The 27,198-nt window shown below is 34.3% G+C and overlaps 2 protein-coding genes across 2 annotated transcripts in view; both read right to left on the reverse strand.

Annotated features, from left to right (window-relative positions):
- The window catches only part of LOC143248614 (uncharacterized), a 62,906-nt gene extending 36,015 nt beyond the window's left edge, over positions 1 to 26,891 (reverse strand). Inside the window, exons 1-9 of the mRNA XM_076497115.1 lie at positions 26,776 to 26,891; positions 25,877 to 25,966; positions 24,052 to 24,165; positions 22,391 to 22,524; positions 22,077 to 22,177; positions 20,271 to 20,297; positions 18,892 to 18,963; positions 2,769 to 2,922; positions 1,739 to 1,844 (exon numbers count right to left, since the gene is read on the reverse strand). Coding sequence (XP_076353230.1) covers positions 1,739 to 1,844; positions 2,769 to 2,922; positions 18,892 to 18,963; positions 20,271 to 20,297; positions 22,077 to 22,177; positions 22,391 to 22,524; positions 24,052 to 24,165 — 708 coding nt within the window. The 5' untranslated portion in view covers positions 25,877 to 25,966; positions 26,776 to 26,891. The remainder of the gene's footprint in view (positions 1 to 1,738; positions 1,845 to 2,768; positions 2,923 to 18,891; positions 18,964 to 20,270; positions 20,298 to 22,076; positions 22,178 to 22,390; positions 22,525 to 24,051; positions 24,166 to 25,876; positions 25,967 to 26,775) is intronic.
- Positions 1 to 27,198, reverse strand: part of LOC143248615 (pyrokinin-1 receptor-like) — a 425,075-nt gene that overhangs the window by 90,455 nt on the left and 307,422 nt on the right. The window lies entirely within an intron of this gene.

Here is a 27,198-nt window from a genome sequence, read left to right on the forward strand (position 1 = left end):
TACATAGAAAATAGGTTAATTTCTAAATGTCATCATCCAGGTCACAAAAGCAAAGTTTGAATGGAATAATGGCCATTTTCTGTACTTTTACAACATAACTGCAATTAAGAAATAACACATACTATCCAGGAACATAATTTGTGTTACAAAGTGTAATTACTTGTTATCATGCTGTCAAACTAACTACAAATACGTTTCATTATGAAATGTTGCTCCAAATGTCTATTGTTACTCTCTTCAATTCAGCCGAGGTGTTTGGTCACCAGTTAACCATCTCAATGTAACACACACCAACACCACATGGACTGTTCATATTATCCTTCATGCTGCCTGAGCCATGCATGTATGTATCTCATTTCCATCCTTACGATTAAGATATAGTTTCATTACATTTTTTGTATGACTGGGGTCACTTTTCTCTTGAAATATGAATACCCACCAAATAAGTCATGTTCTCAATGCAATAGCATGATGTACCAGAATAAACCTCTACTTTTCAGCAGTTTGGGTGCCATCTATTTTTTTTTCATAGAAAATAAATACTGTAGGCTGGGATAAATCTGCACACTTATAATGTCCTCCACACCATGTTTCACTGTGGGTATTGTGTATTCAAGTTGGGTATTATGTATTCAAGTATATTTTTCTTCTCTCCAGTATTTTCAGATTGCTACTGAGTGATTTGAACTTTGATTCATCTCTAATGAGTTTACAGTTCCATCATTGCTTATTCCATGATCAATTGTCTATTACTACCTTTGATTAACCCTTGTTAGCAAGCTGGTACCATTTCTTGTTAATATGTATCTTACTGTTCTAAAGATGGCATTCACATCAATACTTACAGCTATGTCGTTTAAGTGACCTAAAGGTAAAACATTACCTTCCATATGAAACATTACCTTCCATATATAACATCACCTTCCATATGAAACATCACCTTCCATATGAAACATCACTTTCCATATGAAACATCACCTTCCATATATAACATCACCTTCCATATAAAACATCACTTTCCATATAAAACATCACTTTCCATATAAAACATCACTTTCCATATAAAACATCACCTTCCATATAAAACATCACCTTCCATATAAAACATCACCTTCCATATAAAACATTACCTTCCATATGAAACATCACTTTCCATATAAAACATCACTTTCCATATAAAACATCACTTTCCATATAAAACATTACCTTCCATATGAAACATTACCTTCCATATGAAACATTACCTTCCATATGAAACATCACTTTCCATATAAAACATTACCTTCCATATGAAACATCACTTTCCATATGAAACATCACCTTCCATATATAACATCACCTTCCATATGAAACATTACCTTCCATATAAAACATCATCTTCCATATAAAACATCATCTTCCATATAAAACATCATCTTCCGTATGAAACATCATCTTCCGTATGAAACATCATCTTCCGTATGAAACATCATCTTCCGTATGAAACATCACCTTCCGTATGAAACATCACCTTCCATATGAAACATTACCTTCCATATGAAACATTACCTTCCATATGAAACATCACCTTCCATATGAAACATTACCTTCCATATGAAACATTATCTTCCATATAAAACATTACCTTCCATATGAAACATTACCTTCCATATGAAACATTACCTTCCATATGAAACATCACTTTCCATATAAAACATCACTTTCCATATGAAACATCACCTTCCATATAAAACATTACCTTTTCTTTCTTTTTTCTTTCTTTAACAACTGTGGAATCACAGCCCTCATCTTCACTTGATCCCAAGATTTCTCCATTTTCCTCACCAGATACCGCAGATTGATACCTAAATAAACACATAACAATAAAGAACTCTAAGTAAAACACTTACAATAAGAAGTGTACAAATCTGTTGTTTACAGAACAAGGGCACTGTTATTACATGTTTCTGTTGCATTTAAAATGTGGAGATTCTTAAAATGTACTTTGTAATTAAATGAGAACTCTTTCTACACTTATCTTTAATGTTTAGTTGGTAAATCTTTCATATAGAAGAAAACACTCTTGCAAAACAGATGTTCTGTAAACAGAACTGCAAATTATTATTTCCTAAAATGCCTACTAGCATTATCATTATTATAATATCTTACCTACATCAAAACAAATTAATTTTACACTCAAAAAACATTTTGGTATCAAGCTGTATTATATCACAAAAAATCAGATTTGTATTTTTACACAAAGCAAAATTCAAAGCTCCATTAAATATGTTACTGCTTTTGAATAATTTCTCTTTAAGATAACAAATGTATTTTGCACACTACAGTGAATAACTAGGACATTTATTAGAAAGCAATCAGTGCATGATTCATGATGTTTCAGGTATAGTCACTTACAGTGACCTAAGGCTAGCCCACTCTCTAATTTGTCAACATTGCTTAGAGTAGATTAGAAAGTCACAGACTATATACATTCAGCACATTATATAAACATTAAAAGTTATACACATGTCTTGTTCTTTTTTACCAAATGACTGAAGTCACGCCTCTGGAGTTTGATTATCCTAGTACGAGGTACAAATCACAGTATGAAGGTTTAACAACAGCAAACTCTTTTCTCAACGCTACTGTCCAAACAAACAAAGAGAGTTTTAAGACCAGTCTAAAGATATCTTACTGATATTCATATTAAACGTTACGGAATGATAGAAAACAGTAAGATGGCAGATAAGACCAAATAATTGGTGCTACTGCACTCTAACTTTGCTTACTTTGCTAAACGCTGCATAACACTTTCAGATCTCTGCAAAGAGAACTTGTCCGCGGTAGAAGCATAATGAACCTCTTCCTGGGGAGATTCAAAACGAGACCTGATACCGGTGAGATCTGGCACTGAGGGTAAGTCTACCTCAACTTTTGTGTCAGCTGTCAACACACAAACAAAATCAGGTGAATTACATAAAAACAAAGTTAAGATAATCTATTCTAAGTCGTACATATAGTGTAGTCTTTTAATTTCAATATCACAATATTTAACAGACCTGTTATTCTATAAAATAAAGTATCTATTGTTCATATTAGCTAAAGTCATTAATGTTCAATAAATGTTGAAGTGGTCCAAACAAGTCACTGTCACAATATTTGATGTGTTACAGTGTTGTTTGTCCCAAAGTTTGTTCATAAACATCTAAATAAACAGTACTGAAGCTTACGATAAAGAAGTGACTGTTTGTCAAATTTTGGAGAGACCTACTAAACGACTACCTACACAAATTGTTTCTAATTCTGAAGTAATAAAACAGAAGCAAGTCAGTTAATCAAAAACCACCAACTGCCAACTCATGGACTACATTGCACCAAATAGTTGAATTTCACTGTCACTCCTGGGGAAGGTTGGGAGTAGTAATTTGACACCCTCACATTTTTTACCTGTTTAAACCTTAATCTGATGAAAGGGTCAGCAAATATTGAGTTTTTATCCAGATCGAACATAATTTAAAAACTTTCAAACAAACAAATGTAAAAATAACTATATGTTTTAACACTCCTACGAAAAGACGTTTCTAGTCCTGATTTCTCCAAGCCCGTTCCCCTGGCTGTGGTTTCGATAGATAGTAGATAGGGACAGTGGGAATCTCGTTAATCCATTCATTAATGGATTTAAGTGGCAATTTCATTTAAATACAAAATTATTAGCCTAATATTAACAACCTTTCAAGTTGCTCTGGGGCCTATTAGGCCCCACTTTTCGTAGGAGTGTTTACACCACGGGCAACTGCACCACTAAAACCTGCAGTGAATATTTGAAAGTTAAACGAATATTACCATCTGTTTTTTGTTATTTAAATTCTTTTTCTAAACACTGTTGTTGTTTTTTGATGGGGCAGGGAGTTAACTTTAAACATAAATCAAGTACAGGTTCTTAATTAAAACTGATAAATAAACACTTCCTTCTACAAGAATTATTTAAAATCTTCATTAATTTTACAATGAGAAGTCATTCTGGAATCTTATCTAACCAGGTACTGTCAACTTTGGGTAAACTTAACTATCTACATATGACTAAAGCTCTCAGAATTCCAAGTTACATAAAAGTTAATAATTAATTCATCTTTGAATAAATTCCCACCTTGTAAATTGAAGATCGAATTACTTAATTTTAAATTGGTATTTAAAAGTCGTTGTTGTTTTGAATTAAGCACAAAGCTACACAATGGGCTATTTGTGCTCTGCCCACCACAGGTATCGAAACCCAGTTTGCAGCGTTGTAAGTCTGCAGACATACCGCTGAGCCACTGGGGGGCATTTAAAAGTCATCTATAAACAGTCCATTGACAACATACATTTAAAGTAGTAGACCAGCCTATGAGTTTTATTTTGCTACTGTAGCACAATGTGAATAAGCACATTAGCTTGTGGATAAAGCTTTAATTAAAGGAGATTCATTTCTAATTATATATTTTCCTTTTTCTGATGTAAAGTACGTATATATGTATGTGTGTTTTCTTATAGCAAAGCCACATCGGGCTATCTGCTGAGCCCACCGAGGGGGAATCGAGCCCCTGATTTTAGTTCTACTTTCCGCTGTACTAGCGGGGTATAAATTACGTACAGAAGTAATTTATGTCTAGCTCACAAATAACGATCCCATGAACTTGTAGACTGACCAATTCCAAATTCAAATTTGTAATTAATTTGTAAAAAACAATCATTCACTGGTTTTAATTAATTACAACTAGTTACAACCTTTTTACTGGTGTTCTGGTGAGCCAAACCGGTTCACTTCTCCGTCTTTTAATAAGTCGTATGCTATGTAGTTCCTTGTACCAGTCCATCGACAGCCCAGACTTTACAAATTTGAATGGTGGTAGGTCTTTATTGGTTAAAGATATGCGCTTGGAATCCTGGCTTACACTGCGTGATAAACGTGATGAGCAAGACAACGGAGTCAGAGGAGTGGTTTCCATGGTAATATCTTCTTGCGTATGTAAATATGTTTCTTAAAATTTGCTTGTTTTAAATCACAAGTATGATTCAGACAGCGGTATATTCGCTCCGTGGTAACAAATCAAATCATAATTCACTCAGCTCTGTTTCTGTGTTGAGGACTTGACTGAAAACCCAAGATAACCATCAACTTGTACATCACCGTAGTTTAACTCGCCTTAAATAAAGCACACTACTGTAAATCAATGTAACTATCGACTGAGATCGTGTATGGATCCAGAGGTCAGCATAGCACATTACTGTAAATAAACAGTGTGGACCTCCACAAAATATGTGCAAAAATATCCGAAGAAAATATTCTGAATATTTCCGGATATCTTGAGGGACCACATTAACTGAACGAACTGTTTAAGAACATTCCCAGTGATGAACGAGCCATAGAAATTTTCACCTGTTCTAGAACAGTTACAGAGAATTCAATATTAAAAGTTCATACACAACTTGTCAAAAAACGGTTAGAGCTTCGCGCTGTAAACTCACAGTTACGGACATAGTGGGAACTGTAAGACACGAGCATCACGTGCCTCGAGAACTTTATCTCTACTCGTGATGTAGAGCATGTGGTGTCCTTCAAACTTTCAAAAAACTGAGCGTGTACATAAAGACTTTGTCATGTGATGTCTCAAATAACACCAGGGCAGTAAAAGGGGAAAGGTTAGGGTCGTCTTCTGAACATAAACACATATACCCAATTTTATATATTCTAGATGGTAAACTAGTGCTAAAGAAATGAGTCCCTACTTACATTTTAATAACGCGGACGGATTTATCTTAATAAAATAAATTTCAAATCACACATCTCATGTATATATTTGATGACGTGGAACCCCAATTCGCATTTCAGAAAATAAAAATTTGGGGACAGCGTGACTGGGTAATGTGAATAACTTTATTGTGAGTGTATAATAATTTCCTCATTGTCTGTTTGTTTGTTTTTTGAATTTCGCACAAAGCTACTCGAGGGCTATCTGTGCTAGCCGTCCCTAATTTTGCAGTGTAAGACTACAGGGAAGGCAGCTAGTCATCACCACCCACCGCCAACTCTTGGGCTACTCTTTTACCAACGAATAGTGGGATTGACCGTCACATTATAACGCCCCCACGGCTGAAAGGGCGAGCATGTTTGGCGCGACGGGGATGCGAACCCGCAACCCTCAGATTACGAGTCGCACGCTTGGCCGTGACGGGCCTGTTCCTCATTGTCAAGCCGTCTCTAAACTTTGTTGTTTGATGTGTTCGGAATTTCGAGCAAACCTACACGAGGGCTATCTGCGCTAGCCGTCCGTAACTTAGCAGGGAAGGCAGTTATTCATCACCACCCACCGCCAACTCTTGGGCTGCTCTTTTAACAACGAATAGTGGGATTGATCGTAACTTTACAACGCCCCCCACGGCTGAAAGGGTGAGGATGTTTGGTGCTCCAAACTCTTATCTTGTGTGTATGTATTGCAAACTTGCCTTCAGTTAATTAGATATCGATCAGAGATACATGAGAACTCTAATTTGTTGCTTTTCTAGCTCCAGTTACAACTAGAAAACGTTTATGATAAAGTACGCACAGAAACTCTCTGTGTGAAAAGGTTTACATCAAACTCTAGACCAAAAAAAATATTACTTCGGTAACTGTTTGAGTTAAAAACTACTAAATTTTATCAAACATGCAACCAATTTTGGTAAAACGAATATATTCACTAATAATAATTGCAGATATCAAACAGCGCTCTATGTTCGGAAATAAACTGAAGACCAATCTCTGAAACAGCTCGTCTGTGGTTAATGTGTTGGGGCTGCGTGTCGTAAGGCTCAGAGTTCGGGACGTGATACAGCTAACCAAGCGTTCAGAGTTGTGTGAATCAATTCCTTTCTCAGTTCAAACAGAATAAAATATTTGGGGTGGCAGGTACTGTTTGCTGCGTTCTCTTTCGTCAGTAGTTCAAAATTAGGAACAACAAGACGTAAATCCTGAGGACTTTAATTGAACAACGGGGTACATAAAATGCCTTCAGGTGAAATTTTCAAAGTTTCTCGCTATTAAAAAGTAAAGAATCATTATAAATTAATTTTACTAAATTTTTATAGGAGTTTAAAAACTGGTAGGTTTAGTATCTGGAACGACAAGGTTGTATTATATGGTTGTATTAATGAGATTGGAAAAGAAACTGGAAGCAGCAAGTTTACGATATTAAATAGCTATCGATAAGGGTACAAGGACCATCCGAGCACGTGATAAAATGTTAAATTTAACTATTAACAATTCACATATTTATTTTAGAATTTTGCACACTGCTACGCTTGAGCTATCTGAGCGTAGCCATCCCTATAACTTTGAGTATTGTTTCAGGAAGCAAGAAAAGATACACATTTTTGTGTCTCTTCGTTCAACCCGACTGACAAGTTTTGGTATCTTGGGCAACGACTTCTGACTGACAGAAAATAGGTCTAAAATACTACTTTTATACATTTCTTAGTTGGACTCAGAAAGAAACATATTAAGATGACTATGGACAAAAAAAATGCAGTTTATATTATTTTATGATACGCGTAAGCGTAACTTAAAAGCGATACGCTAATGGGAAAGTAGCTAACCAACAGAACCTATTTGTTTGTTTTGGAATTTCGCGCAAAACTACACGAGGGCTATCTTCACCACCCGTCCCTAATTTAGCAGTGTAAGACTAGAGGGAAGACAGCTAGTCATCATCACCCACCGCAAACTCTTAGGCTACTCTTTTAACAACGAACAGTGGGATTGACCGCCACTATATAACGCCCACACAACTGAAAGGTCGAGCATGTTTGGTGCGACGGGGATGCGAACCCGCGACCCTCAGATTAGGAGTCGCACGCCTTAACCCACCTGGCCATGCTGGGCCAATAAGTTATTTACCGAAGTACATGAACTATAGAAAAACAACACAAATACGCAGGAAAACTAATATGCAATTATTGGTCAGTGCTGTACGAATAAGAAAAATGATTTGAGAAGGATTAAATCCCGAGATCCCCTTCCTGGTTACGGATCCCCCCCCCCCCGGTTACGTTTCTTATCGGTATTAATAACAAGTTGTTTATATAAACGTATATTTATATAACTAAATTACATTAAACATGTAACTGCTTTGCCCGTTAAACTTTTGTTTGTTTATTAATTTTGCACAAAGCGACAATATAACGCTAGAGTGAAGGCCATACATTCATCATCGCCCACCGCCAACTCTTGGGCTGCTCTTTTAACAACAAACAGTTGAATTGATCGTAACTTTATAAGAGTCCCCATGGCTGAAAAGGCGAGCATGTTTGATATGAGGGTGTTTCGAAGCCGCGACCCTCAGATTGCTAGTCGAACGCCCTAACCACTTAGCCATGCCGGGCCTGCACATTACAATACCACAAAATATTGTATATAAATACCTATCTGATTCGGTTTTTTCGTGCCCACTAAAAAAACACACATATAGTACCTAAATGATTATCCGATACAGCTTTCTTATGCCAACTAAGGAACCACAGATGATGCTTAAATGACCGCACAATGTGGCCTTCTCATGCTCACTATGGGACCAGATATAGTACCTAAATGGTGGCCTGATATGGTCTTTACATGCCTGCCAAGGGACCAGATATAGTACCTAAGTGGTGGCCAGATGTGGCCTTTACATGCCTGCCAAAGGATCGCATATAATACCTAAATGGTGGCCTGATATGGCCTTTACATGCCTGCCAAGGAACCACATATAGTACCTAAATGGTGGCCTGATATGGTCTTCTTAGCAGATTGATGTTTCCTCCTATAATAGTGTAATCTAAATAGATGCTACAGTGAGAGGCTTAACTTCTAATACAGTACATAAATATACTCGCTGTTACAATCCGCATTTAAACAAACATCTTAAGTTAAATATTTAATGCTAAACTCAAATAAACGTATGTGTTTAATTTAACTGTTTTATGTAAACTTTCAACAATTATATAAAACTAAACTTGCAACTCACTTCCCTTGGTCGTTGAAATCTCCATATTTTCAGAAACCGAATTATGCAGCAAGAACAAACACAGTATGGCACCAGCAGAATTACATCTGTTTACGTTTGGAGTCAAAGTAACATAAACATAAGTTATACTATACAACAACCACAATAGGTTTATGCTTCCAATACGCCCAGACTGGTTTAACCGGCTACCAAATTACCTCAATAATTACGGTTTAGTTCAACGAAAACAACACAAACAAGAGGGAGTTAAGAAAGCAGGACACGTAAGAAGGAATCGTCCCAAAACTGTTTTCTTTTTAAAGTATTTCTTTTTTGGTCAGTAATTTATCAGTTACAAGTGAAACATGATAAAATGTAAGAAGGTATCAACTAACTGTTGAATGTTACGACAGATTGAGTGTCACTGATTATTGGATGTTACGATAGATTGAGTGTCACTGATTATTGGATGTTACGATAGATTGAGTGTCACTGATTATTGGATGTTACGATAGATTAAGTGTCACTGATTATTGGATGTTACGATAGATTAAGTGTCACTGATTATTGGATGTTACGATAGATTAAGTGTCACTGATTATTGGATGTTACGACAGACAGTGTCACTGATTATTGGATGTTACGACAGATAGAGTGTCACTGATTACTGAATGTTACGACAGACAGTGTCACTGATTATTGGATGTTACGACACATAGAGTGTCACTGGTGTAACTGATTATTGCAGACAGATAGTGTCACTGGTGTAACTGATCACTGGATGTTACGACACATAGAGTGTCACTGGTGTCATTACTATTTTGTTTGAGTAATTCCTGTCATGTTCGGTTGGGAAAATTTTCTTCAAACTCAGTTTCCAGTGGAAACTGTCTCGGAATCCAACAAAAACGTATATTACACTAAATGTTTTCGTCGACGTTTCACACCTGTTATTTGAGCATCTTGTCCGTACTGAGCATAAAGAATACATGCATAAGATGTTGATTAACCGACGAAACGTCAAATGTCTCAGAAATTATTTTATATTTTCAACCTTAACCGACATGTCACAACTTCAATGTTAAACCTACTTAATTAAGCACTTTATTTGTATAAGCATACAAAGTCTAGATGGGTTGGTTGTTATTAAACAAAAACCTACACAACGATCTATCCGTCCTCTGCTCACCACGGGTACGAAAACCCGATTGTTAGCGTCGTTAGTACGCAAGTTATACGAATGATAATAAACCGTACATGCGTACAGAAACAACAAGAGAGTGAGTGAAGCACAGTTCGACCTATTTATAGTTTGATATACACGTGCTTCCTCTTTAACTGTTTTCTGTTAAACGGCCCGACATGGTCAAGCGTGTTAAGGCGTGCGACTCTTAATCTGAGGTTCGCGGGTTCGCATCCCCGTCGCGCCAAACATGTTCGCCCTTTCAATCGTGGGGGCGTTATAATGTAACGGTCAATCCCACTATTCGTTGGTAAAAGAGTAGCCCAAGAGTTAGCGGTGGGTGGTGATGACTAGCTGTCTTCCCTCTAGTCTTACACTGTTAACGGACAGCTAGCGCAGATAGCTCTCATGTAGCTTTGCGCGAAATTCAAAAACAACAACAAAATTTTCCAGAAATAATAATATTTAAGATCCTTTAACATAAAGTGACTGTTGTTATTTTTCTTATTGCAATGCTACTTAACGAATTATACGCATTCATTTCATCGTGGAAATCAAACTCCCTATTTCTGAGTTGTAATTCGCAAACTTACTTTAACACAGTGTGTTTAGCGCAAATAGCCCTCGTGTAGCTTTGCGCGAAATTTAAAAAACAAACAAACACGGTATTAAATTCAACAGACCCTGTGATTAACTTTTTTTAGTCACTCGATAAGAAACTTGTATATTAATCACAGCTAATGAGGTTAGAATCACACATAATCCTGGATGAAAACTAATACATGAATCATTTAACTGACCTAAAGCGTGCATCAGTTCTAGTTATCTCTGTTCAATACTTCAATGAATACCGAACTAACAACTAAATAAACCCACGTGGTCATGTTAGGCTTACGTGTTACGTCTCCTGCCAACCAATGAAGCGAGTGGTAGTAAATGTTCTCGCCATCAAGCCACGCCCTTCAATCTGTAAGTAAGGTGATTTGAATAATTTACATGTGGTTTAAAATGAAATATTTGTTAATTATGTAGAATAAAGCTCAAGGACTAATCTGATTGATTTGTTAAGACTAAAGCAGTGGTGCGTGTGTGTCCGTTCAAATCTGTTTTAACAAACTCACCTTGGACAGTTGTTGAAGTAACTATAATAACAAACTGGTTGGAAATTCTAGGAAACTGAATAATCGCACACGCGTGTGGAAAAATAAGGTCAAGCAGCGAAATAGGGCCAAACAAATACTGTGGACAACTGTAGTCACATAAAGAAGTCAATAAGACATTTTATTTCATTTCAAAAATTTTCACACAAAACTACAAAACGGACTATCTACAATAGGACATCCGTAACTTTCAACTGACAGACTAGAAAAAAGGCAGCTATTCAACATCACCCACCGCCAACTATCGGGCTACTCTTATTTGACTGTATAGCGAGTTGTTTAGGCTACAACTGTCTAGTTCTAAGTCATGAGTTTACGCCTCCTATTGGCACTTTATGCAAAATTTGGTGTCTATTTTCCTTGATATTTACTTTATCATAGTTTGTTTGTTTTTGAACTTCGCGCAAAACTACACGACAGCTGTCTGCGGTAGTCGTTACTAATTTAGCAGTGTAAGACTAGAATGAAGGCAGCTAGTTATCACCACCCACAGCTACTCTTTTAACAACGAATAGTGGAACTGACTGTTACATTATAAAGCCTTCACGGCTGAAAAGGCGAGCATGTTTGGTGCAACGGGGATTCGAAACCGCGACCGTTGTATTACGAGTCAAACGCCTCAACCACCTAGCCGTGCCGGCCTACTTTATCATACATAGGAGATAAAAGATTCAGTTCACAACAACACTAACCATGGTAAATAGTTTTAACTAAAAAAATAGAATATATAATACTAAAAAACTAATAAAAGTGGAAGGCAAAATTAAATAGCTAATTAGTATGTTGAATTTAGCGAAAAGTTATTAGAGAGCTATTTGTTTTGTTTGCTTGTTTGTGTTTGAATTTTGCACAAAGCTACGCGAGGGCTATCTGTGCTAGTCGTCCCTAATTTAGCAGTGTAAGACTAGAGGGAAGGCAGTTAGTCATCACCACCCACCGCCAACTCTTGGGCTACTCTTTTACCAACGAATAGTGGGATTGACTGTCACATTATAACGCCCCCACGGCTGGGAGGGCGAGCATGTTTGGCGCGACTCGGGCGCGAACCCGCGACCCTCAGATTACGAAGCGCACGCCTTAACGCGCTAGGCCATGCCAGGCCCCATTAGAGAGCTGTCTCCGCTAACGTCCATATTTCTGAAGCGACAGATTAGAGGAACGGCAGCTATTCAACGCCACTACCCACTTGAGATACTTTTTACCTACCCATGGTGGAACTGACAGTCACGTTTATAACGCCACCACAGCAGGAAGGCAGAGCATGAATTGAACTGAGAGTTAAGTAACCAAACCACCAGACCGTAACAAGGTTGGTAAATGGTTGATTTGCGCTGCTTTCTGGGACGTATTGCACAAGTCGAAAAACGATTTTACGAGATGTCATCGGCGTCGAAATCACTCGTTTACCCTTTTAATAATAAGAATACAAGTCGCAACTGAAGCACCGCATGTGGTCTTGATGTCTTTCAAACTACTGGCATGCTGTCAAGACAACATGCATACAAATTAATTTATCTGATACTTGACGGGAGACTTTTGACCCACAGACGATTTATTGACCCAACAATGAATACACTGGTAACTTATCTTTGTATTCACACAGATGGAAACATTATTGAACCAGATTCCACTAATACAGACAGACCTGTATCACTTGTTTTTTGTGGAAAACAATTACTAAGTTTATTTAACTACGCTATAATTTTTCGCTTTTTTACAAGAAAGATTAACCCACAAATGTCGAGTGGATAGAAGTGACAGAGAACGGTCATTGACCTGGTTTACACAGATAAAACAAAACACCTTACACATGGTATAAAGCCCATTCATTAATGAATAACTGAAGTAGGTTTACACAGATAAAATAAAACCAAGGACTGACAATCCACGTATCTTACCAGCTAAGCCTAACAAAAGGCGTATTCGCGATACATAGCATAAACCATAATGGAAGTAATATTCTGTTGGAACAGTTTATAATAAATCGCTATTATTATTTCGTTTGTTTACTGCTATTCACCTGAAGCTGAAATACTTTATACTAAGATTAGAGTAACCCAGCTTAGAACACACCGATACAAACTCCATCACCCAAAAATAAATATATATATATATAATTACTAGTTAATATGAAACGAGTTATGGGAATAAGAAACTTCTATGATAAATGCCAGTATCGAAGAAATACACATGCTTTCTGTTTTTAGTTCTATACAGCAATCCTTCAACATTTTATTACAAAACATTGTTTCACAGAACTATAATAAATGGGGAGCATTCATGCATTAATCAATAATGTTACAATATGTTTGTTTGTTTTAATTTTGCGCAAAGCTACACGAGGGCTATCTGCGTTAGCCATCCCTAATTTAGCAGTGTAAGACTAGAGGGAAGGCAGCTAGTCATCACCACCCACCGCCAACTTTTGGGCTACTCCTTTACCAGCGAATAGCGGGATTGACCGTCACATTATAACTTCCCCACGGCTTAAATGGTGAGCATGTTTGGTGTGACGGGGATTCGAACCCTCGACCCTCGATTACGAGTCGAACGCCATAATCACGTGGTGATGCCGGGCCTCGAACTCCGGTCACACCAAACATGCTCGCCCTTTCATCCCTGTTGACGTTATAATGTGATTGTCAATTCCACTATTCGTTGGTAAAAGAGTTGTCCAAGAGTGAGCAGTGGGTGATGATGAATAGTTGCCTTCCCTCTACTCTTACACTGCTAAATTAGGGATGGCTAACGGAGATAGCCCTCGTGAAGCTTTGTGCAAAATTCAAAAACAAAAAATATTTCATAAATCATTGTAATAATGTTAACGCAGATACATTTTTTACTATTATTTTGAGTAAATCAGTTTGTGCAGTTTTCGCTTTGTTGTTTTATTACTTTTTGGTTACGTATATTGTTTGTGTTTTTGAATTTCGCATAAAGCTACTCGAGAGCTGTCTGCGCTAGCCGTCCCTAATTTAGCAGTGTAAGACTAGAGGGAAGGCAGCTAGTCATCACCACCCACCGTCACCTCTGGGGCTACTCTTTTACCAACGAATAGTGGGATTTACCGTCACATTATAACGCCCCCAAGCTGAAAGGGCGAACAAGTTTGGTGCGACCGGGATTCGAACCCGCGACCCTCAGATTACGAGTCGAATGCCTTAACCCACCTGGCCATGCCGGGCCTACTGTTACGTATATATCGATCCATACTCTTCTTTATATATATAATTTTTTTTTACTATACGTGGTTTGTTTTTGTTCGTTATATTTTTGTGCACCAGGGACACAAAGCGTGGAGCGCGCGTGCACTTGATTCGATTCTATTACTCATCAGGACCTCTACAAACCTACCCACAGATCAAATTATATGCTCAAAGTAGCACATTATTCGTTTCATACTCGTGCCACTTTCAGTACAAGAAATGAGTCATCGGAACCCTAGAAGCAAGAATTCTGCGAAACAAATTAAAGCGATAAAGTTTGTCATTGCTTTCTGTACACTTGCTTTAGATATAAAAAAAAACTTACTTGGATAAATTTCGTTGAAATAGTAATATTTGGATTGATTCCATAAACATTTATTTAACGATTTAGACAGACCTCGTACTATATTAAACTTTAGTTTTGTTCATCTAATACTGTGAAACAGTCATTGTCGACATTTAGACTTTTAAATGGTTAATTTAAACGGGCGAATTTTATGGTCACCATTTTGTTTCATCATGATTCCTACTATTAAATACATTAGTAATTAATTACTTAATAATAAAAAACGTTTTTATTTTTATAGCAGTATACACAAATCAAATTGTGTATAATAGGTCATCTGTTGTAGTCCTTTATTAGAATTTCGACTTATGTATACAAGTAATATAACACAGTACATGTTTACGTTATGTTCAAATGTTCTTGACACAGAAAGCCATATAAATTGAACCAGATAAAAAAAAAAAAACTGGTTTTCGAAGAAACATTCCCACATAGTCCAATGATTGACCCTACTAATTGTTATATATTATAACAAATGTTATTAATTGTACGGTTAAGGGCAAATGCACGAAACAATAACTTTTTCGAAAAACACGCTTGTAAATGTTTTTGACTAAATTTTGAAAAATGTACCTTTGGTGAAAAACATTTTAAAGAATATTGTAGCGCCATCTGTTGGGTTGAAAAGAGTTTAAAGTTCTGTTTCACAGACGGTCACTGGTGTTCATAAAGTAATATGATATTATCCCCAATTTAATCTAATATTGAATTTCTACTGTTCCGAATTTTCAGAGATCTTATTGTAAATAGTATGATATTAGGACTTCAACTGTAACCGCTGGGGCACCTAATCTGTGCTATTGAATGTCAACAAATAATTAAAAATCAGTAATCCGAACTAATATTATGATATTTTGCTTTAAATATGCTGAGTCAATAATTTTAAAAGTTATAAAAAAAATCTCCAATATGCAGGGATTTGGGATCGAGACAAACTACTGAGACAATTACAATGTTACCAACAGAGTCAAGCATTATTGACAAAGAATGCGTTGCGAACAGACACTGGCTTCTGTAATTGCAGGCAAGGAAGAGCCATATAGATGTGGGATGTTGTGGACTTAAGCACCCACGCCTCGCTTTTCTAATTTCTAAATTTCTAATCTTCTTATGTGAGACTAGCGAATTGAAGGTTAAGACTGATAGATGGTGTATCCCCGCTGCAATGTGGGTCCTACTTCTTTAGTCACCTCCAAAACCTAGGATTCATTTCATAATCCCACGATGTAGCCTGTACCCTAGATCTTTTTTTTTTAATATGCAGCGTATTTTGTTTAATTTTAATATGTTTTTTATGGCTTAAATCTTTTGGTTATAATATATATACACACACAAATGAATATTGAGGAAGCTACATTTGTATAAGTTCATCACATTTGCAATACATATGCTCCAAATAAACATTGTATATCGTAGGTCTAATGTCTCAAACAATATGTTGTTGATCAAGCAAGACCATAATATTTGGTTATTTAATTGTTCATCTGCTCATACTAAAAGTAGCCTGTTCAGAGATTGGTCAAAAATTATTTGTAAAATGACCTTTTAACCCAAAAAATTGTATTCTAAGGTGAATCAAAAGAATCCATATGTCAATTTTGATGAACCTTCTAGCTCATAACTGTGTAGTATAAAAGTATAATTTACAGAAAGATGGTGTGTTCCAAAACCTAAACAAATTTAAATATGAGCACTTTTGCAATGTCTTAAAATCTAAGAAAATCCCAGGAAAAATAATTAATTTGTACAAAATCAAACAATGTCTTATAATGTTTATAACAACACTTTTTCAAGCAGTCACTATAGTCAAAATAAACAATTTAATGAAAGTATTCTAATGTCTTATTTATCACTATCCCAACACTAACTTACCTTTGAGCCTGTTCTTTAGAAGCAGAAAAAAAAACAAATATTAAATGTTAATTTCTTTCATTATTCTATACAGGTAATAAGACACATTCATAAAGAATATAATTATTTAAAAACTATTTTACAAATTAACATAAAGTTACATCAGATGTGTCTTAGGTTGACTGTGGTACAACCTAATTTCATTAGGTAGACAATTTCCTCAGAGATGAAAACAGTCAAGAAAACCTCATATTAAAAGAAACTGGTGCAAGATTAAAGAAAATAATACAGATCTAAGGCATGATGGGAAACTTCTAAAATAATACAGATCTAAGGCATGATGGGAAACTTCTAAAATAATACAGATCTAAGGCATGATGGGAAACTTCTAAAATAATACAGATCTAAGGCATGATGGGAAACTTCTAAAATAATACAGATCTAAAGCATGATGGGAAACTTCTAAAATAATACAGATCTAAGGCATGATGGGAAACTTCTAAAATAATACAGATCTAAGGCATGATGGGAAACTTCTAAAATAATACAGATCTAAGGCATGATGGGAAACTTCTAAAATAAAACAGATCTAAGGCATGATGGGAAACTTCTAAAATAAAACAGATCTAAGGCATGATGGGAAACTTCTAAAATAAAACAGATCTAAGGCATGATGGGAAACTTCTAAAATAATACAATCTAAGGCATGATGGGAAACTTCTAAAATAAAACAGATCTAAGGCATGATGGGAAACTTCTAAAATAATACAGATCTAAGGCATGATGGGAAACTTCTAAAATAATACAGATCTAAGGCATGATGGGAAACTTCTAAAATAATACAGATCTAAGGCATGATGGGAAACTTCTAAAATAATACAGATCTAAGGCATGATGGGAAACTTCTAAAATAATACAGATCTAAGGCATGATGGGAAACTTCTAAAATAATACAATCTAAGGCATGATGGGAAACGTCTAAAATAATACAGATCTAAGGCATGATGGGAAACTTCTAAAATAATACAGATCTAAGGCATGATGGGAAACGTCTAAAATAATACAGATCTAAGGCATGATGGGAAACTTCTAAAATAAAACAGATCTAAGGCATGATGGGAAACTTCTAAAATAATACAGATCTAAAGCATGATGGGAAACTTCTAAAATAAAACAGATCTAAGGCATGATGGGAAACTTCTAAAATAATACAGATCTAAAGCATGATGGGAAACTTCTAAAATAAAACAGATCTAAGGCATGATGGGAAACTTCTAAAATAAAACAGATCTAAGGCATGATGGGAAACTTCTAAAGATTCTCTCTAACTTCCGACATTGTAGAATAAAGAACACTGGGAAAGTTCTTAAATCAAATAATCACTGCAGTGGGCATCTGCTTGTTGCTTTGTTAGAACCAAAGATGAATCAATGTAAAACTGCTCATATCACACTCACAGCATTTAAATTAGGGTAACAGTTTTCTTACATATGCCATTCCTGCATATTTACGAATAGCAAAATGTCACTTACAAGTTTCAAGTCTGTGAAAAGAACTATTGCATACTTCGAGTGATCACATTTCATTTAGTTTCAATTTGATTATTCACCTTTTGTTTTTATAACAACTGTTTCAGTGCAATAATCCAGTATTTCATATTATGGTTTACTAACAACATATGTTCTAGTAACCTTCTTAAAGTTCCTGAGAAGGTCTTTACTTTTCTTATCATGTTTTATAATAACTTGAATTAGTAGAACATTAGAAATATTTCATTTAAAAAAATTTAAGTGTTTTTTTTGTTTTCTAATCGAGCAACCAGATTGGTATTATGTGTGACTTTATCGTCTAGAAAAAGTTTATTTTTATATATATATAGGTCCAATGTTTTATTGTTATATCTAATTACAAGTCTATTGTGGCATTCTCAAACAGTACTTTTTATATATACAGGTCCAGTGTTTTATTGTTATATCTAATTACAAGTCTATTGTGGCATTCTCAAACAGTACTTTTTTATATATATAGGTCCAGTGTTTTATTGTTATATTTAATCATATGTATCTGTTGACACTGCAGTCAGTGCTTTCTTACATACAATTCAAGTGCTGTCTTTAAATAATGTCAAAAACATACATTAAAAGCTGCATATAAATATAAATAAACTTACATCGAACAACATCTGGAGGCAATTCTTCTGGAACATTTTCACGAATTATCATCTCAAATTTCCTTGGCTTTGCTATGAAAAAGTAATATAACTTAGTAACCCTGTAGTTAAAATAATGTGTGCTGATTAGCACATGCACTGCTAAGCAAAGCTTGCTAAATCCACAATAGGAGTGTTATACTAGATTTTACATGAACAACTTATCATATCACTGGCAAATGTAATTTAAAAAACAAAAATAACTCTGCTGAAAATATGTAAATATGGAGTTATATTTTAATCAGAAAAGTTTCACTAGGACTCAATTATTTACTAAGAAATTAATATAACAAAACAGCATGACATACATAACTGTCCTAAACACAATTTTAATCTTTTTTAAAAATAAACTTAAAAAATGGAAAAGTAGAAAAATAAGATTTATAATGAACCTTTTTACAATATGTAATTCAAATAGATGTCTATCACATTAAACTTTGAGATGGTGAAACTACATGTAGTGAATCACAGCACTCAAAACTACATGTAGTGAATCATGTCACTCAAAACTACACGTAGTAAATCACAGCACTAAAAACTACATGTAGTGAATCACAGCACTAAAAACTACATGTAGTGAATCACAGCACTCAAAACTACATGTAGTGAATCACAGCACTCAAAACTACATGTAGTGAATCACGTCACTCAAAACTACATGTAGTGAATCACGTCACTCAAAACTACATGTAGTGAATCACAGCACTAAAAACTACATGTAGTGAATCACAGCACTAAAAACTACATGTAGTGAATCACAGCACTAAAAACTACATGTAGTGAATCACAGCACTAAAAACTACATGTAGTGAATCACGTCACTCAAAACTACATGTAGTGAATCACGTCACTCAAAACTACATGTAGTGAATCATGTCACTCAAAACTACATGTAGTGAATCACGTCACTCAAAACTACATGTAGTGAATCACGTCACTCAAAACTACATGTAGTGAATCACGTCACTCAAAACTACATGTAGTGAATCACAGCACTAAAAACTACATGTAGTGAATCACAGCACTAAAAACTACATGTAGTGAATCACAGCACTCAAAACTACATGTAGTGAATCACGTCACTCAAAACTACATGTAGTGAATCACAGCACTAAAAAACTACATGTAGTTTCAAATCACGTCATTCAAAACCTCCAAGTGATTCTTTGAATTCTAGAATTAGTCTATTAAATCATTTTAGTAATTATTATGTTAATGTACATTATTTATTAATGGTTAATTTATATTATTTTGGCACTTTTAAACAGATGTTTTCTACAAGGCTTAAAGTTATTTGAAAAGATTTGTAAAGGTTAGAGAAAACTATGAATCTACTCTACCTTCTACCTCCTGGTAGTCACTGGTCACTTGCAAAAGAAAAGAAAATGTTACAAACATGCTATCAGTTTGAAACACACTAGCTAGACTATAATTATTTATAAAAACCTTAATAAAAGTATTTGTTAATCTGCACATCTTAAAAGAATTATTCTAATACATCTATGTACATATCAGGTGGTTTAGGAATCCACTTACTGGCAAATAACTAAGACACAAACAAGTATAGAAATATATCTGTTATTGCACAAGACAAGATGTTATCGACCTATTCTGTAACACCGTTATTGAGTTCATTCAACGTCACTGTCTACGGAAATTTGATTCACATGCACCACATATACCTAAAAGTTCCAACAACAAAGTTGTATACCAAAACAAACGAGCGTTTTAAATTGAAAATTGTATCCCAACAGAAGCACTTTAGGAACAGATATATTCTTTACATGCATGGTGTTAAAGTTAATCAAAATCCAACCGGAGTAAACATTGTCACACAAACCTACATTTGAGATGCAAGGTAGAAATTTTTTAGAAACACGTCAGTGCACTTTTGAAGGGTTCGAAAGGTAAAAATGTATTTAAAAAAAAACACTATGTAAGATAACGTAAAAGCATTGTGTTTCTCTTAAACAATCTAAACAATAGTGCAGCATTCACTTGAAGAACAGGTTAAAATAGTCTTAGCATGTGGAGAGTATCCCCAGAGTCCCCAGACTGCTGCAGTATTGTAGGCCTAATGGTTCCCACATGATTGTCATCCCTCATATTTGATTATAAGAAATGCGTATCAGTGACTGTATCCTACTGGCTTACTTATTCACAGATGGAGAAACAAATATTTGTGATAAATATGCCATATCCACTAGTTGCATCTGGGCAACACTTAGAACACAATTGTTGACTGATTTTCACCATTTTATGGCACTGTTAAGTTATTAAATGTCCTCCTCGTTTATGCCTATAACTTTTGTTCTTGTAGAGAAATTTTGTTAATTTTTTACTATCAAGATATTACATCTGCTAGTTTTTAAACTTTGGAAATTAAACACTTTTATATATGATAAATTAAAAACAACAACTTTCAAAGGACATTAGTTTAAGGCTTAAATAACCTCATTTATATCATCAGAGATTTGGCCCACATAAATTTTATTCACTAGTACTAAAAATAATCTTCCTATATTTCTTAATTTATGAATTGTCTGGCAATGGCCTTCCAAGTGACTTGGTAGAATAATAAATACATACATTTGTTTACAATTGTGAATAGTTATCTAAGATAATGAAAGGCAAGGGGCCACAATTAGAATCAATCATAAACAACTTCCATTATGATAATTCTCAGAATTATTTTAAATTCTAAATGGTGTTTTAACATGTTTGTTGTTCTGTTAGGGCATTAACAGGATGCACAAGCAGGGACATACAATGTGTTATTGGTTTGTCTTAGAAAACACTATTATACACAAAACTTTATGCATAACACTATGTTACCCACAACACAAAGACATGATGGGTGGAGATTATAAACATACCCATGTGAAAATTTAACAAAGAAATACAAACAAATGCTGTACCTGTCCAAGTTTTAGATAGGATTCAAAGGTATATTTTCTGAATCGTGGAATCAGATAATGTTTCTCTAATATTCACCCAACAGTAAAGTGAGAAAGTCAAAAATTCGTATATAGAGAAAAGAGTAAATTTAAACCACTGTTTTACCGTTAATCTGGTTGTCTATGTAATTAAACCTTGGGATAAAATAAAGCACGACGTAAAATCTAACTCATCTGGTATAAACTTACTTGGTCCAGAATCTTCCTCAAAGTTTGCTTTGGGTCGAAACAATTCTCTGAAATGGGGTTTACAGTAGATTTCACCTTCATGTGAAGAATAGGTGTCCACACTGCAGATTTAAAGTTCCATAATGAAAAAGCAGTTAAACTTCAACTTTCTAATGTGTAGTCATTGTTCGTTAATGTTATAGTTAAAATAAAACCATGCTTTGCGGAGTTATTTATTATATAAAAATGTTTATTTTGTAAACATATTCCACCACTACTTAATTTGAAGACAAATACTAAATCTTTTCAGAATCTAAGTTTTCATTTACACTTACCTCAAGGCCTTGTTGCACTCCTTGCATCGGAAGCACGATTTGTGAAAAGCACTCTTCTCTGCTTTAATTTTATCCATAAGGTAAACATGTTTACCACAGATCCTGCACAGGATTTCTTTTTCATCCTTTTGGCCCTGTGATACAAAAAAAAAAAACCATAACACTCGATCGCACATAACAATACCTTGGTCGACATCAAAAAGTAGAATAATAACGTTAATCAAACTGTTTAAAATTATCACTAGAGATAATTTTAATGAAATCAATACAACTGAGTTAATGCATTTTAAGTCTCTGTTATTTCTTTGTGTTGTAATTGAATAAGATTAAATTAGAAAACTTTAAAAGGAATAAGAGAAAAGAACAAAAAATTTTTTTTCTTGTTTATTTGTTGTTTTTTTCACTTGAGGCTTCACAGTAAGTACCCTCAGATACTTCCTTGCCTTTACATGGGTTCCCTTGAGAAATACTGACCATTACTACAATAAGTATCAAGAGCTGGTGAGAAGAGAACATTAATAAATCAACAGTTATTACGTCTTTTAGTTAGGCTAAGCCTTCCCATACACAGAATGACTGTTGACTATGTATTCTAAAGACAGTTGGTACAGGTACTAAAACTTTGATTAAAATAAAATACACAATGTTTTTTAGGTCACCTTCAGGTCAACAAGTGGGTTTCTTGTCATCATGAATTAACTGTTAACTAGTTATGGTTGTAACAGATATATGTACCATGATTCCATTATATAAGAGTTCTTGAATAATTCTGGACTACACCTGGCTAGTATTGTTATGTTACATTTCTATTTGTTCTCTATTATACAGACTCTAAAGACACAGAGATTTTAATATGTATTAAGGTAAGTGGCTTAAAGTATTCAACTTCTTGGTAAAAAAAAAGTAAAATGTGACATTTTTATGAAATTATAGGTTTGCATAAAAAATTAAAACACAAATTTGCATTAAATAGTTGGTTTGTGTAACAAATTAAACCATGACTTTTTATGAAATGGTTGGTCTGTGAAAGAAATTAAAACATAATCTATTAAGAAATAATGAGTCTGTGTAATAAATTAAAGACATGATCTATTGTGAAATTATGGGCATATGTGTTTGAAATCAAAACATGACCTATTGTGAAATGGTAAGCCTGTGAATGAAATTATGACATTTCATGAAATGGTGAATCCGTGTAAAAATATTAAAAGCTAATTTTTGTAATGACAAGAAATCTGTAACAACTATACGCATACATTTTTACAATACAGTGAATGTACATAACTATCAAACACGATCTTTATAATGTAGGAAACGTCCAAGAGAAATTATTGCATGAGATATGTGAGGCACGTGTGATTTATTTGATAGCCCATACAACTATGATGCCAGGTCTAATAAAAACAGTAGTCAGTAATAATTAGCTGAGAAATCACCACCAGAGAACAAAATGTTACCAAGAGATTTAAATTTGTTTGAGGAATTTAATCTTTTTTTTTAGTTGGCTTTCCCAATCAGGAACACATGGAGCATCCAAATTCGTTTAGTTATAACCAGTGAAAGTAAACATACTGGATGGATTTAAAAAAAGGAAACAGTTAATGAGGAAATAAAGCCTAAAATAAAAATCAAAGTACTGAAAATTCATATCATTAATGTACCTGACTGAAAGTTCTTGCCACTTTAGCTCTGTTGACTGAAGGTTTGACTTCCTCCAATGGTTCTTTTTCGACAATGCTTACGTGATTCTTCTGGCTTTCTGTAAAACTTGACATCTACCAAAAAAAAACGTTGTAAAAACAATTGGGAAAAAAAAATGGTCACATACTTTTCAAAACTGGAAGTAAAAATGCACTAAACTTTGCACCTACATTACAATTTCTCATTAAACTGTTACTAACTGTTTCTCACTCCTTTTGATAAGTTTACAAAACACACAACAAGACTCTTTAATACATCTGAAATATAGTAATTCGTTCATCACCATCTTGAAATAACTGGAACTGATACACCTCCAGGGAAGACGATACATTAAAACCAGCATAGAGCATACATGGACCAGCTGCATGAGTAAGTACAACTTGTAAAAAATTGCTTCAACATTGGTAAGAGTAGTTTATCAGAAAATGTTTCTTGGCCCCTGGGAAACATGCAGGTTTCCAAAAACACAGACTAGTATGTGATATGTAACTGAATAGTAGTGGAGGCACTACCATTTACCATATAACTGAATAGTAGTGGAGGCACTACCATTTACTTTAAGAAACAAACTAGCCAGACAATCGTCTGTAATGATGGAATACTGATAGATGTAAGTATCTATAATATATGATTCTCTTTTCTCTTAATATCACAAATTGTTATAAAACACGAAATATAATAGAGGAATGTATATGGACATCCAGGAAAATAACTGAACAAATGATTTGAGGTTGGCAACCATTTCAATTTTTATCACATACATGAAGCTTCTACTAAATGAAAGTGATACTTAATGTATGGATACTGTAGACAAACAGTTGGTGTGCTACTTAATTTGTCCTCTTAATACCTACTTCCCAAACCTTTATCAGCCATACATACAAGGCAACGACATACGCTATTTCCTGTTCCTTGTGAAGCCACCAAAATATATGCTACACTTGGAATAGGTACCTGAAACCTTTCCCAGTTTATATATATCTGTGTATGTGTGTATATATGGATGTGTGTATCTTACAGACGGACACTGTACAGATGCAAGTTTTCTGTATATTTTGCACGAGAAGCTAATCTTGTGGACGTAATTTATGATTCAGCTGCAACTATATTAATAGCATCATACCTCAAGACCATACTACAATAACTAATTAAACAATATGACAGCCATAGCCACACAGAATTATCTTATGAATATGTTTTATTATTTTATCTAAGTTTTTCTTTCAAGACAACCCATAAAATCAGCTTTTTCTAAGCATGATCATCACATGACTTTATTAAACTGTGATTTTCAAATATTTGTATAAGTTAGTTCTTAGTTATCATTAAATAGGGTTAATAATCTTTCCTCTTGTATACATCACATGAACCTGTTAAGTATTCCAAGGTTGCTCACTGCATGCTCAACATGCAACCTTCTCAAAGACAACCCTGTTGTAGAAAGTATTAAGATCAGTTCTTGAAAGGTAAATAACAGTATCTAGTGTAAAAACTAGAATAATACATAGTAACGTAAAATTATCACTTCTCATAATAAAATAGAATACATACCTCAGTTTTAAAGAATAAATAGGCTGTAACATGAAAACTGATTTTTTTAGGCTTATTGTCAAGAAGAATATGCTTTACATATCATTCTCACAAAAACAAATAGTGTCATTTTCCATAACAGAGGTTTTAATAGGCTGTGTAGGATTTTAAAGGCTTAGTGAAAGACTAGAAAATAAGATGTTTACATAGAAATCTTTGTCTTCATTTTGACAGTTAAATTAACAATAAACTTACAAGCTTTGAAATGTTGACTCCCGTTTGAATGACTCCTCGAGAAGGTGCTTGTTTTTCATCTTTGTGTTTTTCAGTCTGGTAAAATCGTCGCTACGTGGGATAAACCCGTGCGCATGCAAAGACACAACATTAACATCCTCATGCTAACCATGCATGCAACATGCAGTTTACAAAGCAAACCTTTCATTAAAAAACAAATAAATACCAATTTTAACACTTTCTAGTTCATTTACCTGAGACCGATATCAAACGTACCAAAATTTTGTTAAGAAAAAAACATAAAACAAACTCTATTACATTTCTATATCTATAAATGAAAAGTATTAACATCTTAGTACCACAGAAGACTATCTACATGAACCAAAACTTAATCAGTTTGTTAAATAATACAGCAATTTAACATACTGCTCTAAGATCATGCGATAAATATATAATGAATGCAATGTAACGACTCATTATTTATCTTCCATCATTGTTATGGTTAATTTTAGCATTATTTCTCCTAAATGATATATCTATAGATATGATATTTTATATTATGCTTTTTTCTTTCATCATATGAGTCAATGCCGAGTCAGACACTCAACATCTATTAAAAATCTATATATAGTTATGGAAAATACCAACTGATAGGTAAGTATAAACCAAATATAATGATACAAGTAAATTAGTATTGCTAAACCTTCAAGCTAAATTAAGTTTTGCTTAATGTTAATAAAATACTCTCCTATCTAATAAGTTGTATGAATTAGCTTGACAAAAAAGGATATAATAAAAAAAATTAGTTATTATGACAGAAATGTATTCTATCGCAATTTTCAGCAGCATTACAAAACTATTTGGTTTTAATTTGATGTAATTCAAAGAATAATTCATAGGAATAAATATACGAGACTTACAAGAGAATGAATGTCCACACCTGTCCGCACAACCTCACGAGAGGGTGTTAAAAGACGTTGGTCTGAATGTTGTACATGCTCGATGTACGTTGATGCCTGATTGTTAGGTCGAAATGAACACACACAATAATGACAATAAAATAAAAACAAAACAACAAAAATATTATTGGGTTAAACACAAACAGTTATAAATAAATTCATACACAGGTACAAAATAAAAAAAAAAACTGTGGTTAATTCATTGTTTTGGAAATAAGAAAAACCAACATAATCTAAACATCTATACAAATAAATAAAATAGTGCAAAAGTTTGAGAAGAAAAAATTTTACAAAACACATGTTAGAATGAGTATATTTATAAAATGTCCACTCATCATCTTGTAACATTTGACTAACTTATGAACTAATATGAACACAAATAAA

Source organism: Tachypleus tridentatus, chromosome 4, assembly GCF_004210375.1.
Source record: "Tachypleus tridentatus isolate NWPU-2018 chromosome 4, ASM421037v1, whole genome shotgun sequence".
NCBI classification, from domain to species: domain Eukaryota; kingdom Metazoa; phylum Arthropoda; class Merostomata; order Xiphosura; family Limulidae; genus Tachypleus; species Tachypleus tridentatus.